This window comes from Juglans microcarpa x Juglans regia, chromosome 7S, assembly GCF_004785595.1.
Source record: "Juglans microcarpa x Juglans regia isolate MS1-56 chromosome 7S, Jm3101_v1.0, whole genome shotgun sequence".
NCBI classification, from domain to species: domain Eukaryota; kingdom Viridiplantae; phylum Streptophyta; class Magnoliopsida; order Fagales; family Juglandaceae; genus Juglans; species Juglans microcarpa x Juglans regia.
The window spans coordinates 6,223,821-6,241,049 of NC_054607.1; the positions used below are offsets into that span (position 1 = coordinate 6,223,821).

At 33.5% G+C, this 17,229-nt stretch overlaps 2 protein-coding genes across 3 annotated transcripts; both read right to left on the reverse strand.

Annotated features, from left to right (window-relative positions):
• Positions 1-4,104: 4,104 nt before the first annotated feature.
• LOC121240525 (phosphoinositide phospholipase C 4-like) lies at positions 4,105-9,002 on the reverse strand. 2 transcript variants are annotated; one of them, XM_041137978.1, is made up of 9 exons: positions 8,289-9,002; positions 7,497-7,696; positions 6,547-6,682; positions 6,263-6,463; positions 5,925-6,160; positions 5,686-5,803; positions 4,973-5,125; positions 4,803-4,889; positions 4,105-4,509 (listed from the first exon to the last, which is right to left on the reverse strand). In XM_041137978.1, the coding sequence occupies exons 1-9, from the start codon at positions 8,604-8,606 to the stop codon at positions 4,216-4,218; spliced, it is 1,743 nt and encodes a 580-aa protein (XP_040993912.1). In that variant the 5' UTR covers positions 8,607-9,002; the 3' UTR covers positions 4,105-4,215. The 2 variants fall into 2 exon arrangements, with proteins under 2 accessions (XP_040993912.1, XP_040993913.1); XM_041137979.1 differs by having other exon boundaries at positions 5,925-6,190; positions 8,289-8,936.
• Positions 9,003-14,215: 5,213 nt separating this feature from the next.
• On the reverse strand, positions 14,216-15,509 carry LOC121240526 (probable pyridoxal 5'-phosphate synthase subunit PDX1). Its single transcript, XM_041137980.1, has 2 exons — positions 14,421-15,509; positions 14,216-14,382 (listed from the first exon to the last, which is right to left on the reverse strand). The coding sequence occupies exon 1, from the start codon at positions 15,354-15,356 to the stop codon at positions 14,421-14,423; it is 936 nt and encodes a 311-aa protein (XP_040993914.1). The 5' UTR covers positions 15,357-15,509; the 3' UTR covers positions 14,216-14,382.
• Positions 15,510-17,229: the final 1,720 nt, after the last annotated feature.

Below are 17,229 nucleotides of genomic sequence, written 5' to 3' on the forward strand. Positions count from 1 at the left end.
ATCAGGAAGATTACATAGGGCTTCTTATCCTTTACCATTTGGCAAAGGTCTGGAATTGTTCGAGAGTTTCCAAACTCTCGGCAATTCCAACTAAGTATTTTCATTGTGATTGGTAGGATTGTTTAACAGTCTCCACAAATTTATCTGTTTGTGCCTCCACCACATCACTGCCATTCCTTTTAACCTTTCAACACTCAATATTCTTTTTGATGGAATTAACATAGTTGATAATTCATCCAACTTTCCTATCAACTTCCACATAATATGCACACTTTTAATTGAGAATAGTCCCTTCCTAGATGGACCCCACACAATTTTATCTTTTACATCCATTTTGCTCAAAAGTATGCTAAAAATCTGGTCTGCTTCCTCCTCATTGAATATTCTTCTAATCAGTTCCTCATTCCACTTCCCAGTATGCTACATTATAAGCTCTCTAACCTTTGCCTCTCTTCGGTATCGACACTAGTGATTGTACACTAAAAGTTGTTGGAGGTAGAAAGCCACTTGTGACCCCAAATCTTTATGCTTTTTCAATTACCAACCCTCCATCTTAGACCCTCTTTTAATAAATCCACTACATTCCACACACCCCTCCATATTAGAGAATGTTTGTAACCCAATTTAGCCTCCAGTAGGGACGTTGATCTGAAATATTTCTCTTTATAAATTATGGCTACCAAGCTACTCGATTATTGAATAATCTCCACCTCTGCTTGGCCAACAAGGCCAAATTAAAACTTTCTAGATCCCAAAACCATGCCCTCCTTTCCCTTTTTGCTTTCTCATATTTTTCCAACTTCTCCACTGCACATTGCTTTTTTTTTTTTTTTATTTGTTGATTTCCCCACCAGAATTTTGCAAACATTACACTCATCTCTTTACATAAATTTTTAGGGAGCTTGAACACACTCATGGTGTAGGTTGAAATTGCTTGAAGTACAGCATTTATCAAGATTTCCTTACCTAATGAGGACATAAATGTATTTTTCTAATTGTTAACTTTTTGTCATACTCTCTCCTTTATATATCTAAAATCCTAGCCATGTGATCAGAACAACAAGAGATGAATTACAAGAGCTTCAGTTGGCTCAACAATCTTTAATGAAGAACCAAGGAAGCAATGCAGAAAGAAGTATCCTGAAGTGGAAAAAGCCAAGAGAGAACTATGTAAAGATCAATTGGGATACAACATTGGACCAAAAAGACACGAAGATAGGGTTAGGGATTATCATCAGAGATGAGGAATGGGAAGTATTGGCAGCAATCTATGATCAAAGAAGCAATGTATATCAACTAGCCTTGGCAGAAAGTTATGCCTTTTGGAGAGCAATGGAAGTATGTAGGGATCCCAACTTCAATAAGGTAATATTCGGAGGTGATGCTCAAGCCATTATTAATGCAGTCAATGATGAGAAATAAGAACTCTCCTATTATGGGAGTGTTGTAGAAGATGCAAAGAAACTTTTGAAGAGAAGAAGTGATTGGCAGGTGCAATTTGTATATAGAAGCGTAAATGAGGTAGCACACATTTTAGCAAAGGCAGCTTTATAGGAGTTAGAATCGAGATAGTTCGGATAGAAGAGGCTCCATACTGCATAAAATTTCATCTGGAGAAGGATAAGAATTGTAACGAGTGATATGGTTATAATGAATACAAAGTCTTTTATTAAAAAAAAAAAAATACAAGTATTTTTCGATATTCTCATATATTTCATTTTCAAAAATCGCTCAAATGTAAAACACTTTTCAATTTCAAATATTCAATTTTTTTATATAATCATTACGATTTTTCTAAACTTTTAAACAAAATATAAAAAATAATACAAGTTACAACATTTTCAAATTTAAAAAATATATATTTAAAAATAATTAATTTTATAATATTTTTATTTAACTTTTTATCTTTCATTTCTTGAAATCTAATAAAATATCTTAACTCATACAAATTTATTACTATTTATATACAAATTTATTACTATTTACAGATATTATATTCAAATGAGACCTAAGTCAGTGCACTTCGTTCTACTATGGCTTCCCAGTTTTGTAGCAATCATAGTATAACCTCAGTTTGGTTTTGGAAGTATTCTGATCCCACAATTTGTATTCTGATCGATGTGAATTATTGGGAACAAAACCTGCTTTAAACAAGACATATACAGTAATCAACGAAAGAAGAGACAATGACATCTTCTACAGATCATCCGACCAACTAATCATCATCGAGTTCAAAAATGACATAAATATCAATAAATTATAATTCATAATTTAAAAAATTTATATAAAAAAATAATAATTACATTCATTAATATGCAAGCACCATATAATCATTTTAAAAAAATAAATATATACAGAATCCACATGAAAAAAAATAAAAATAATAATAAATTTTATTATTTTTCAAAATGATTGTACAACACTTATATACTCTACAATTATACGTAATATTACTCTTTTATATATATTTAACATTTTTAAACTACTAAAAAGTCATATAGTGCATTTTATAAGACTCGAAATCTCCCAAATTCCTTACCCAAGAAACTTATAAAATAGATAATTTTTTTTGAATATTTCAAATCTCAAAAAGAGTGCACATAATTTATTTATTTTTTAATAATTTAAGAATATAAAAAGTCATGTGATGGTCAGAAGTATATATAAAGAATAATTTTCTCAAACTATACGTTGGAATAGTTGTTAGTTTAATTGAAAATAAGGTAATTTATATAACAAACTGACCAGTTCCAATATATATGTTACATTATTTTGAAACATATGAATAATAGCTATGAAAATTGACCAACACATAATAATATTAATACAAAGTTATAACAACCCTCTATATACATATTTTTTAAGCTCCTAACATTCCATATATGCTTGTTTCTCATGCTATGACAATGACTAAATTGTTATTTAAACTAATTACAAAAGAAATATAATAAATAAAAATATATTTTGAGAACGAAATTCGAAATTGGTCAGCTTTGAACTATTCAAAGTAAATTACTGTAGTTTTCTCTTCTAGCTATCTAGCAAAGAAATAAATAATGGTATTTTCCCCCCATTTTCTATATTTTCTGCTTAGCAGTCTCAGTAGTGCAATATAAATCATAATATAATCGAGCTCTGGGTTGTTGCTCGAATTTGAAAACTTTAAGTGAGAGAAAAATAGACATATTTAAGTATACCATATCATATAAATATTGTTCATATTCGTACAAATATTACAGACAACATAAAATAAGTATATTCATTTTAAAAAAAAATAAATGAATATAAAATTTATAAAAAAAAAATTTAAATTTTTAATAATAAATTTTATATTTTTTAAAGCGACTATATTATATTTATACACTTTATGAATACACATACTTTTGTTTTAATATTTATGATGACGCAGCACGTCAACGTACACACATATCCTCTTTTGAGTGGTTATGAGTCATGACATGACAATTAATACTATTATGAAAAATAATTTTCCCATCTTTTATTTTAAGGAATTAAGCCTACTGTAGATCTAGACTTTCGTTGGACTGCACCTAGCAAATTAGGCCCATTAACTTGAGAATGTAAATACTGAGTGCAAGGAGTTTCAATTGTGACATATTTTGTTTGGAATTATTAAGCCTGCGTTTGAACGTTGAATTTAGTTAAATTAAGTTAAATTTTTTATAAATAGTGAATTAAGATGGTATTATGAGTTTTGTATAGTCCATCTGAGATAAATTTAAATATGTTTAAATGTTAAGATAAGTTTAGATGTATTTATGAGAAATTGAAAAAAAGTTGTGGATCCCACGTATCCTACGTATAAAGAAGTATTGAATTGAAAAAAGTTATGTATCCCATGTGTAAAGAGGTTTTGAGTTGATATGAGTTTAATAATTTGAGAGTTGGGTGTTTGAATGTTAGATTTTGTTTAAAATTAGACTGAACTGAATTGAACTCAGATGAATTTAACAACCAAACGGAGCCTAAGAGGTATCTGGTTATATTTGAAGGCAAACAGAAGTGAATGCTTGAATCCATGAATCACATAGACCATATAAGAATAACAGCTTGATAAGCATGGAAAACAAAAGAACCAAAAGATCAGAGGAAGAAAGAATAGGATTGTAATATATCTGTACGTGGCAATAGCAGACATTAGATCGATGGAAAAACTCGACCAATACAGTTTTACAGAAGCAGAAAACCATTTTCTTACACAAACTCAAACCGCATAAGAAGCCTTACTGAGTTGTATTTCTCTCCTCTACGGTTAAAAAGGGGGACTGCACGGATCCCTGGCCTTAATTCCCACACTGGCAAACAAGTTTGGCCGCCGAAATCACCCTTTCCGGACATGTCATACTCATGCACTACAACTCTAAGCAAGGCCAGTTCAGGAACAGTCAATGGAAATGTAAACTCTTCATCCCAAACTGGAGTCCAGTCGTCCTCTATTTTCTTTGTTTCCTTCATTAGGGTATCAGCTGGGACTCCTGCTATGCCAACCTGCACTAGAAATCGAGGGATAAATCTACACAACAACTTAGAAAAAAAAAAATCCTCAGGGCTCATATCTTATTGTGCAATGTGCGTGCTTGGCTGTTAACTGCAAGTTGCAGAGTAAGGGGGACCAGGCTTTGCAGGCATAATGTTTGTCATGGTCAGAAACACTGATATACATCCCACAAAATATGAGAGGTTGAGCCTTGGGTGATAAAGCAGTAGGTTGTTTGAAGACAATAGGAACTAGGAAGCATGAGATGAATATTCTATGATGCAGCTAATGCACACAAACTTACCTTGGTGTAAAAATCTGGGGGTGAAAACTGATCGAAGTGTGTCTGTTTAAAATCCAAATGCCATCCATCTCCCATATATACTTTCACCTGTGGGGGATGATGAGTCTTGAGAAAAAAGGAAGAAGTTATCAAGAAAGTGCAGAACTGATTTTAGTCTAACAGGAGCCCACCTTGAAAGTCTTCTTCACTTGCAAATTTGCTTTAGGATCAAACACTTCATTGTTGGGGCCTACTTTCATTAGAAGATCAGGCTTTCTCACATAACCACAACCCCCATTGGATCTAAACATCCCATGCATCAACCATAGATATTTGCCACATCCCTGCAATTGTAGTTGATTTATGACATGACAACTAGTCTACACTGATACTCAGGTAACAAGAATACTGAAGAAGAATTTTGTCCCCCTTGCACTAATCTTACTCGTTTGCTCTAATGCAACTCTGCTGACCAGAAAACATTTGACACCAGGAGAATTGAGGAAAACCTTTACCAAAGCACTAGATGTCTCAATGACCATAAAATTTTAGATTTTTATACAACGATGTCAAAAGGAACAGAAAATCTCTAAAATGAATACCAGTTCAAGAAAATACTCGATGTCTTGCTCTCAATCTAATCACAGGCAATCTTTTGATATTTCCTTTTTTTTTTATAATTATTCCTTTTAGAGATTTTCTGTTCCTTTAGACATCATTGTATTCAAATCGTTGTATTCAAATCACAGGCAATCTTTTGATATTTCAAATATGCTCATTATAGGATAGCACAGATTAGCTAGCAAAGAAGTGAGGACAAAAATTGAAACCTCGAGACATTGAAAGAAAAGTAAACAAGTAATATGATGTGTGCAATTAGAGAAAGAAGAACAATTAACCAAACCTGCATATTAAATGCTACCATTTGAGCCCCATGCGTCCAACCAATTAATGGGTTGTAGTTGGAGGAGTTAAACCGAGTACCCTTGGGGTACACTCTCAGGAAATTGCTCTGGGTAAATCTAAATATCCAGGGGAATTGCTAGCATCAATTTATAAAAACTTCGTGGAAACAACAACAAACAAAAAAAAAAAGTACGAGAGAATTGTTTCGACAGCTTATCCTAGAAATTTGTTTAGTACCTAACAACATCCATTCCATTAGATGAAACAGCCTTTTCAAGTGCTTGTTCACTCAAACTAAGGCGTCTAACTTTGTTGAGTTCAACTTTTAACGCCTCCTTTAGACCACCCTTTGGTTTTCCAGCATGAATAGCAATTAGACACTTGTATGAACATGGACCTGGTGGACGTGAATCATGATCAGAGTCATCATGATCCTCATCATCCTGATTGTGCTGACTTGAATCACTATCACTCTGCAATCGAATTGAGCAAGATTTATATAACTAAAAACCTAATAGGCAGGAAACCAGATAGGAATGAAGTTCTTATGTGGTGAATTTTCTTTCTCAGCGCACCGTATCGTCATCTTGTTCATCAGAATCCTTTCCCTTGAGTGACTTCTCCTTCTTTTCCTTGCTAATCTTAGCTTGAAGAAACTCCTTTGGAGGTTTGGTTGAGATAATAAACCGATACTTCAATTCGTCTGGTGAAGGGAGCTCTTTTAAACATTCAGATTCAGGATAAAACAACATATCTTCAAATGTTTGAGTGATCAACTAAAAAATAAACAATGCAACCATTAGACTATTACTCCAAAAAAGAAAGGTGGTCCTAACTAATAGAAGGAACTGAAAAATACCTGGGCTACTTTAGCCTGAAGATCTACTGTAAGATGGTCCTCAAGAGTTATTATGACAGGGTATGGTGATGAAGAAAATGCATGCTCTCTAATGGATTTCAGGCATTCAATAAGTTCCACCGGAGTTGTCAGGGTCCTACATTTATGAGCGCACACTTTTAAACAAATTAGAAGTGTTATTTGAAAGCATTTTAGAAAAGAAAAACAAAGATCCATGAAAAGGAATGATAAATGCAGTTCCCTCAAATTTCCAATAACTAAAGTTTACTAATTGACTCTCTTCTGCACATCAAGGTAACAAGTATTTACAGCCCATTTCCAAAAAACATAGAAGATTCCCATTAATGCACACAGGCTCAGTCCACTCGAACCCCTTTCAATGAAAATAAGGCAGTCACCTTCCATTTGAAGGTTGACAAGTTACCCCTTTCTGAATCTTTGATCACAAGAAAAAGTATCCCTACATCTACTTTCAAAGCTTCCCCCAAGCTGAAATGCCGGGGGATTATAACCTTCAACCACCATAGAGGCTTTAAAAGACTTAAGGCAGTCACATTCCATTTGAACGTTGACAAGTTACCCCTTTCTGAATCCTTTGATCACAAGAAAAGCATCCCTACATCTACTTTAAAGGCTTCCCCCAAGCTGAAATGCCGGGGATTATAATCCTCAACCACCACAGAGGCTTTAAAAGACTGCCTGCACTTTAATTGGCTTAGACTGCTGAAAGAGCAAGCCGTGAAAATTGAAATTGGAAAAAACCACATCAAATTGAATCTCCAATGATAATGGACATCCAAAGATACAAAAAGAGCGTTAAATTTTCAAACACACCAATGACAGAGCAACTGTGGGAGAATTACAGTGACTTTAAGGAAACTCTGGAACTGCAAGAGAGATTATCAACTCCCACAATCTAATATATTCAGAGTTAGATGTGATTTTCATACCATCCATGATAAACATGAACACCACCGTTTGCATCATTATTCGGCCAAAGATCAAGCTCTACTACTCGTACACCTCTCTTCAATGCCTTTATAATTGGAAGAACACTGCAGTCACTATTGAGTTGGTTACCAGTCAGATATGAATTATGACCAGTATAGATGAAATAATTAGACACTGGAGCTGTCATATCCTGGTGAACCTGAAACGAAAATGAATATATATTTAGTGTCGAACAGCAATGGACTCGATGATAAATTGAAGTTGCTCTTGGTCTCCTAGTAAATAACAAGTCTAAAATCTTAAATGAATGAAGCTTCTTTAGATGTCAAATTTGCAACTAAATTCATCAAGAGAAGTAAATCTTAAAAATATCGAATCTGCTTTTCTAATTATTAACTGGCTCTAGTCGATGTCTTATGACACATTCAAAGACGAAAATTGACTACACACTAAACAACTAATTTAGACCCAATTTCATAATTGGCCTAACTGAACTCTTCTAATTTCTCTCGAGCTCTTACACCAACAGTTCCCTCCTATTTGGTTGCTGAGAAAACACAGGAAACTGCTGCACTTTTGTTCAAAATAAAAAAATAAAAAATAAAAAAAGGTTAGATTTCTTTTTTACAAAATGGAAAACTCCACTAACCCACATGATCACATGATTACACTGATCCCATTTGGAGCAAACAAACTAAACGTCAAAATCCATGTCCTTGTTCCTCGACATCTCCGACCCAAGCTCCCAAACAAACCCCACAGGAAACAAAAGCAGACAAAATAAGAAGTACCTCATCTCCAATAGGCGGATTAAGCTCCATTGAGAACAAGTAATGGTGAAAATCATCAAGGCTGAGAGTGTGTTTCCTGGTGTACTTGGAAATATGGTGCCGTTTCTGCAAGACCTGCTCCACAACCCGCACCGCGTCTGAGATCGACGCGCCGGTCTCACCCTGAACCTCCACCAAGAATCGGTGCAGCTGCTCCTCCGTCATGTAGTTCCCACCCTCGGCGTACTTATTGAACGCTTCCTTCACGTCCGGTGGTGGCTCCGACTCCTTGATCTTAAACTTCCTTGTAAAGCACACGCACATCCTATACGTCCCCATATTGCAGGAAATGAAATCTCTGCCGCGTCCCTCTCAGAAACTCAAAGGCTTTGGATACTTTGCTGGGTGGATCAAAGTCAAAGCTCGAGATACGCAGAGAAAGAGGGAGATGTCGAGGGAGAATGTAAAGGGTCAGGGGTGTGAGATAGTGGGAGAAGATTCTCTTATCTGGGTGGTGTATATATATAAAGAAAGAAAGACCTTTAGGTTCAAATGAAGTTGGTTCAGCTCCCTCTGCGTTGCTGGTGCTTTTGGTTTCTCAGTTTAATCCTTCGACGACTTTCATGTTTCATCTCATTGATCTTTCACACTTCAAGCTTTTTCTTCAACTCAGCGACATTCCACTCTGTCACCCACGCTAGATAACGAGGACGATCTCTGTTGCAGCTCAGCGACATTGATGGAGTCAATCTTCGGGCCAGTTTGCACCTCAAGCTTATCTTAATTCATTTTATCTAATCATTTTAATTTTTTAAAATTTTAATATAAAAATATAATAAATAATCTTAAAATAATAATAATCAAATAATATTATTTTAATTAAAAAATAATATTCTAACAATATTTTATTTAATTTTCAATTTTCATCTCAATTTAATATTCAAACACAACTTTCTTTTTTTTTATTTATTTTTTTTTTGACAAGTTAAGATAACATAGATAAACTAAACGACTATAATGATACAAGATTCAGTAAGATAAGAGTCCCTAACAACCTTTTCAAAATAAACAAAAAGTAACACCAAAATAAAAATAAAAATAAAAATAAAGATAAAACAAAAAGGGGTAAGTCAAAGGGTTGACAACCCAGTCCCACAAGCAGATGCCGCTCAAAAGCGATTTTGACATAGCCTTCATTTTGATATAAATAAAGAAATACTTTAACCATAAAAGAGTATTACAAGAAACTAAATTCATAAATTGATGTGACTTGATACAATAAGTTAAATTGTAAAATTATTTTTAACGTAAAATAAATCTAACAAATCACATAAAATTATATAATCAATTTATAGATTTACTTTTATATAATATAAAAATTCTCATGCAAATATGTTATTGTTGGCTTCCTCGCAAAGAATTTAAAAAAAAAAAATACAAATATTTTTAAGAAACTAGTCAAGTAATTTGGAGCGAGGGAAATATATTTTCACTTTTATGGTATTTAATTTTTACACATTTTTTAAGAAATAATTAGATAAATTTAGACTTTACATTAAAAAATTATTTTTTAATAATGAACTATATTTTTTTAATAGAGTACACAAAGTTTACAGATCTTAAAATTATATCTAGCATTACTTTTTGAAAAGCACCATTAATATTTCTTATGTTTACGAATTAAAAATAGAGATAAACACATAAAATTAGTGTTTAATGATATTTAAAAATTCATTTAAACAATTATAAATTATGTTAGATTTATTTTATATATATATATAGATTTATATCCATTTATATTTCATTTAAGTCTTAAAATTTGATAAAAACTTTAATTCTGATAAAAGAAAAATCAGAGAAAGCTCTAAAGGATGTGGATTAGCATAAAGGAGTCCAACTTTAAGGCTAATTTTGCATCAGAAAGTGACACTATTTTTACGGTAGATTTTTTTTTTTTCTTTTTCTTCTTTTTTATGAAGAAACCCCTGACAAAGTTGAAAATGACATGGCACTACAGCTCCCATCCAATTAATAATTTGCTATTGCTTATGTGGCCTCTCTTGCATCTATATTTGACTACAATTCTTGTGCTTGTCTTTTTTTTTTTGTTTTGGAGAATACGTGGGGTATGGTATCTAAATCATTCATGTTGCTTTCGAAGGGTAACACAATGTGTAAAAGCAATAATACCCTTATAACAGCAAATAATTTGTTAAGATCTTTGATCTCAACACGAACATTACACGAAAAAAAATAAACATAAATAATATTCGTATTCATATACCATTTAATGTTGGTATTGACCACATTTTGGATTTAGTAATTTGATGAATATTATTGACCACAAAAACAAAGGAGTAAGAAAGACTATTCGTCCTTACAATGCAATTAATTCAACACCTAATTGCATGGTAGAGAATAGTGACATGAGAAATGATATTTGCAGTGCTTAGTTTAAGTATATTTACATACGAAATTTATATAGTATAAAACTATACCAGATATTAAACAAGTTGCATTGCATCGGGTTTGTAGATGGCAGATGCAGCACGAGATTCACGTGGAGTACTTTACCAAACAAACAAACAAAAAATGCATTAAAAGGAGACCACAGTCGCAAGTCTTTTATTACACAATTTAAAAGCTCCACATGGGATCTTCCATCCTTATATATCTTTCTTTTATTGAAAATAATTTACATATAATATTTTTTACAATATTTTATACAACTATATTTTAAATTATGAATATTTTTATCTAACATCTTATAAAAACAATATCATTTTACAAAAATATTTTTATTTTATAATATTATTATACAATATGTTATATAATATATTATGAATATATCATTATTCTTCTTTTATTCGTTGATTCCAAAGTCAAATGCACTTGCTTTAGACAACTACAGCAGGAATTACTCTATCATAAGTAATCATGGATTAAAAACTTGGAAATGCTTGAACCACCATGAGAGGTGGTCGCCAGACATTTTTTTTTTTTATTTTTTATATTTTTTTATTTAATGATTAAAAAAGTATTTTTTTTAATGATATTATAAATTTTTTTAAAAAAAAGATATTTAAGGATATAAAAAAATTATTAAAAAAAAAAGACAAATGGCCTTATCGGGAGACTCTCTCGGGCTACACTCTCGGTGGGTGTAACACTATCTTAAAAACTTCTACAGTTTTGTTACACCAAAGCCAATCAGCACACTATTTAAATTTAAAGTGGAACTATTATAATTAAAAAATAATAATTTTTTAATATTATTGATGTGGAAAATTTTTACATCAGCGATGTACTGAAGAGAAATGATCTTTACAGTCATAGAGTGTGCAAGCGTTCTCCACTCCTTTTGGAAAAACTAGGAAAATATGAGATCAACATAAAAAAACTAATTTTTTAATGGCGGACTCTACTCTTTTTCAAAAGGAGTGCACGGCGCTTACACAACACATGATTGTATCTAGCATTACTCTATCCATTTGTGCTAATGTGTTAGCTATTGAAAATGATGAAAATTTTAAAATTCAAACTAAAAAAGAAAATACTGAGAAAATAGAACTACCACTCAATAAATATAATATTGTGCGTAAAATTGTACGTATGTGTAGCACATTAGGGCTTTAATCAAGCCGAGCTGAGCCGGTTTTTGGATTGCCAAGCTTGACACGACTCAAAAAACTCAAGCTCGATATTTTTATCCAATCTTTGTTCAAGTTCGGCTCGGTAAGCTAAGTTTTCAACTCAAGCTCAATCTCGATCCAAAAACGAGTTCGAATCGAGCCAAGCTGGAATTGTTTATTTTTTAATTTTTGATAAAATTTAATAATTAAGAAATTACATAAAAAAATCTAAATTTAATAAAAATTTTACAACTAACAAGTAACAAGTAGCTTTGTTGAATTAGAGAATTGTAAAAACTAATAAATAATTAATATTTAACTAGTTGATATTTATCCATAATAACTATATATTATATGCCTACACACATTACCAATACATATAGATAATATGATAATATATATCAACATTTCATATATGATTTCTACATACTAATATTAAATCTTATGTATTTGGATTGTCATTCCGTATGTATAATATGCATGGCTACGTATAACATTACTCTTTTATTTTAGAGCATTCTCATCTGGTTCCCTATATTTCCCAAATCTCTAAATTTTAGAGAATCAACTTAACTTTATGACACAATAAGCACTCCATCCGGTTCCCTATTTTAAGGTATAAGTTTAGGATGTGAACAGTGACTCCCTATATTTGGAGAGTCACTATTCATCCCTTAAATCAGTTTTTATATATATTTTATAGGGAATAGTTAAAGATGTAGAAATAAAATAGTAGAAATAATAATAAAGAAAGAATAGAAAAATATTATTTTAATAGAATAGAGAAAGAATAAAGAATGTGATGTAGGAGATTTTTTAAAGATGAGTACAATTTAGGAGAAAATTATAGGAAGTATGATTTCTAGCTAAAATTTAGGAAAAATTATAGGAAACTGGATGTGAATGCTCTTAGATTACTATTGCATTGAATTTTACCCTATCTTTCATGAGACTAGAGGTTCCATTTGGATTCAGAGATGAGTTGAGATGATTTATGAATATTAGAATAATATATTGTTAAAATATTATTTTTTGATATTATTATTATTTTGATATTTGAAAAAGTTGAATTGTTTATTATATTTTGTGTAAAAATTTAAAAAAATTGTAATGATGAGATGAGATGAGTTGAGTTAAGGTGGATTTTAAATTCAAACGAGGCCACAATCGGGCCAACCACACCTTTGGTTCAATTTATAACCAATGATAATAAGGGCCCAAGAGATAAAAGCCCATAAGGCAGTCAGTCCTAGAAAGATGTCGAGGGTGTAAATTGCATCTCCATTCAGTTCATGGGTTTAGTTTTCTGCGAAGTTGGATGGGTATCTCTGTATTTGGCCATTTTCCTTTCTTTCGGGCTGAATGAAACTTGGATGGAGGAGGAGTAAGGCAGTTTGGGAACAAAAGGGCAGGGCTTTGTGAAGCACAAGTCTGCAATTTTGCTAGCATCTTCGCTTCGGATGTTAAAAAACAAAAATGGCTGGCTCCGGATTTGGGCATAATTGAAAATTGAAAACCATTTTTCCGATGGTGATTCGAGGCAGGTGCTGCTGAACAATTTTCAATGGTCGATACATTTTTTTATGTCCGGGAACCCTGCACAGTAAACTCCGATCTTATGTATACTTTTAGAAATTTTTCTACACAAAACTGGTTAAATCGCTGAATTTTCACCGGGAGGCATAGTCCCAAAGAATTATTTGCACCTGTAGTTGAACCTTGAACCTTATACCCCAGACCAAGGCATTCACGACTTGGGCCAACCCTTATTTTTAATGGTTGATACATAATCGAATGATATTGCTTACATAATTTTTATGATCTTGTATCCCATTTTTTCGATGGCTATTTTACATAATTTAGTAAATATGGCAGGTCTGGCCAAAGCCTCTCTCTTTTTTATTTAAAGAAAGAGGAAGATATCTCATTTTTTATGGACACGTAATTTCTATCAGTAGATGGTATGTTGAATAACATAGCATCATCCTCTAATTAGACAAGAGTACCAACACACCAAGCCATCTATACCATGAGGAAGGGCAGGGCGAGGCAGATTAGTCATGACATCTAATTAGCTTTGGATTAATCATGACACTGACGACACAGACCAACTAATAGATTCTCTATGCATATTAAAAACTTGGTCATTGTCGTCTAAAGCCAAGAAAAAAGAAAAACAAAGATCTCATCCGAGCCTAGCATGCCAGTCCCCCCCACCCCCATGACGATTTTCAACATCATGACTCTTTCACTTCCTAGCGTCATGAGTTTTCCTCAAAAAAGTATTCAAAAGCAAGCCCCACCAAAATGAAAAGATGACCAAATTCTACAACATGGTATTTCCAACCAGAATTACATGAAAATAAAACAACATCAGAGCAAAAACTAGTACAAATGGGCATTGAAATTGTGAGACTTTTCCAGAGAAGCCTTTATATTTCTCGTCCTTATTACCCATTGTTTTTTTTTTTTTTTTTTTTTTTTTTTTTTTTTTTTTTTTTTTTTTTTTTTTTTTTTTTCCCTACTCGGACCTGTTTGCGTACCTCTCCACCTTTGCATCATTGAGATTAATCCCCACCATAGCCTCGCCCAAGCCGCAGCTCACATCCGCCAGCACATCTGGGTCGCTGTAATGAGTCACCGCCTGCACGATGGCCCGGGCTCGCCTCGCCGGGTCCCCGCTCTTGAACACCCCGGAGCCCACGAACACGCCGTCGCAGCCCAGCTGCATCATCAGTGCGGCGTCGGCTGGGGTCGCCACCCCGCCCGCTGCGAATTGAACGACGGGCAGCCTCCCGAGTTGCTTGGTCTGCATCACCAGGTCGTACGGCGCGGCGATCTTCTTGGCGAAGGTGAAGACCTCGTCGTCGTCCATGTTCCTCAGCACCCTGATGTCGCCCATTACCGAGCGCACGTGCCTGACTGCCTCGATAATGTTTCCGGTTCCGGCCTCACCCTTCGTGCGAATCATCGCCGCGCCCTCTCGGATCCTCCGTAGGGCCTCGCCGAGGTTCCGGCAGCCACACACGAAGGGGATGCGGAAGTTGTGCTTGTTGATGTGGTTTTCCTCGTCGGCCAGTGTCAGCACCTCGGACTCGTCCACATAGTCAATCCCAATAGCCTCCAGGATCTGGGCCTCCACGAAATGCCCGATGCGAGCCTTGGCCATAACCGGGATGGTCACAGCCTGCTTAATCTCCTTGATCAACTGGGGGTCGCTCATGCGAGCCACCCCACCCTGGGCTCTGATATCTGCCGGAACACGCTCCAGTGCCATGACTGCGCAAGCGCCGGCCTCCTCGGCAATCCGGGCCTGCTCAGCGTTCACAACGTCCATGATGACCCCGCCGCGGAGCATTTGGGCCAGACCCACCTTGACAGAGAAGGGAGATGATTTCTTCGCCGTCTCGTATATTGCTCCATTACCGTAAACGGTGACAACTCCGGTGTCAGCCATGCGGATGAATAGAAAGAAATTAGTATGTGGAGGGAAAGAGAGGATTGAAAGAATGAGGCGGTGGGAAGAGAGAAGGTGGGTAGGAGTATATATTGTTGAGGAAGGGCTCAGAGGAGGAGGAGGAGGGAGGCTAGGGATTTTTTGAGCTTTTATTTATTTATGTATGGTTAAGGAATAATAGTGCTTTTATGGTTTGGAAGGAAAGACGTGTCTGACACATACTCCTTTGCTTTCTTATTTTTTTCTTTTATTTTCAGCAGATGAGGAAAACGATTTGACTGAACATGAGAAAGTTTGGATCATTCCTGTCATTTTCTGTTTAGATTTATTCTTTAACTCGAACTAAAAGTTATGAAATATACGTGCAAGCTTTGATTTAGGAATGAGATATTTTGAAGTAGTAAAAAATTAATAAAAAAATATTGAATAGTCAGAAAAAGTAGGTAAAAAATAATAAAAAAATAATGAATAATAGTAAGTTATTTTCATAAAATCTGAATATCCAAATTAAGCCTTAAGTCTGTATTTAGATGTTGAATTGAGTTGAGTTGAGAAGATAAAATATTGTTAGAATATTATTATTATTTTAATATTTGAAAAAGTTGAATTGTTTATTATATTTTGTGTTAGAATTTGAAAAAATTAAAATGATGAGTTGAGATGGGTTGATGATCTAAACTTACCTAATTGATTCTTTATTAGATAAGTTAAGTGCTCGTTTGGATACTTATATTTTAAAATTTTATAAATAATAAAGAAATAATTTGAATTAAAATATTTTATTGAATTTTGAAAAAATGAGAAATAAAATATTGAATAAAAATATTATAAAATTAAAATTTTATTTTAATATAATTTTTTAATATTACTTTTTTTATAAAGTTTGAAAAAGTTGTATTGATTTTTGTATTTGGATAATAATTATGTAATGATTAGATAAAAAATTGAATATTTGAAATTGAACAATATTTTATATTTAAATAATGTTTGAGAAAATAAAATTATAAGAAATTTTAATAATTCTATATCTCATCTCTACGTACATCCAAACTTCCCCTAATTTCACTAAGAAAATCCAAGTATATAATATAAGGAGTGATCGCTTGAATATAGCCGTACAAATGCAATACAAAAAGTCTTAACAAAAGCTAAACTAACAACATTACCACCATCTCAGAGTCAGAGTGAGTCTAGCAAAAAAATTGACACAAGAAGTTATCCAAGAGTCCCCATGTCTTTGTCATGTTAGTGTCTACAAGATACTTTGAGTTAGCATCTGTATACCTTTGATTTAATTGATTTCGAAGACCACAACCACAGAAACTTGGTACGAATTGGAGTATGTAAAATAAGGGATATAGGTTAGAGTAATGCTATACACCGCACTCTCATTCCACTATGTAAAATGATAAAAAAATATCCAATAATGATAAAGATGTCATATCTTACGTGGTAGGATGAAAATAAGATGATAGTATTGTGTATAGAATTTTTCTCTAAGTCGTGTTATCCATTCTTTAGAGTTTAGTGCAAGGCGGAGCACCAAAAAGAAAGGAAGAAAAGAATAGAAGGAGAAAGACAATTTGCCATGTGAATAAGAAAAGCTTAGACAATTCTATGTGCGAAGGAAGTCGGAAGCAGAGAGGAAAGCCGCTCGTTTCAGATCTCCCGATTGGCTTGTGCAACTTCCAACCCAATAGGTGCTCAGCAAGAAATGAAAAAGAAAAATCAACCCACTAGGCTGAGACTTATTTTCTGTTTGTCCACTGAGAATGGTTCCTTGTGTGTATTTTCCACTTCCATCGTCTCCTAAACCATTTTGCTTTCTTATATCAAGTAGTATACATTATATAATACACAAAAAGAGGAACGA

What these genes read in the sequence shown, in the direction of transcription:
- LOC121240525 (XM_041137979.1), bottom strand. Translation starts at nt 8,606, where the DNA reads ATGGGGACGTATAGGATGTGCGTGTGCTTTACAAGGAAGTTTAAGATC. An exon ending in ATCCGCCTATTGGAGATGAG is followed by an intron (nt 7,697 to 8,288) that starts GTACTTCTTATT and finishes TTTTCGTTTCAG; the next exon opens with GTTCACCAGGATATGACAGC. An exon ending in ATGAACAAGATGACGATACG is followed by an intron (nt 6,191 to 6,262) that starts GTGCGCTGAGAA and finishes TTAGGTTTTTAG; the next exon opens with TTATATAAATCTTGCTCAAT.
- LOC121240526 (XM_041137980.1), bottom strand. Translation starts at nt 15,356, where the DNA reads ATGGCTGACACCGGAGTTGTCACCGTTTACGGTAATGGAGCAATATAC.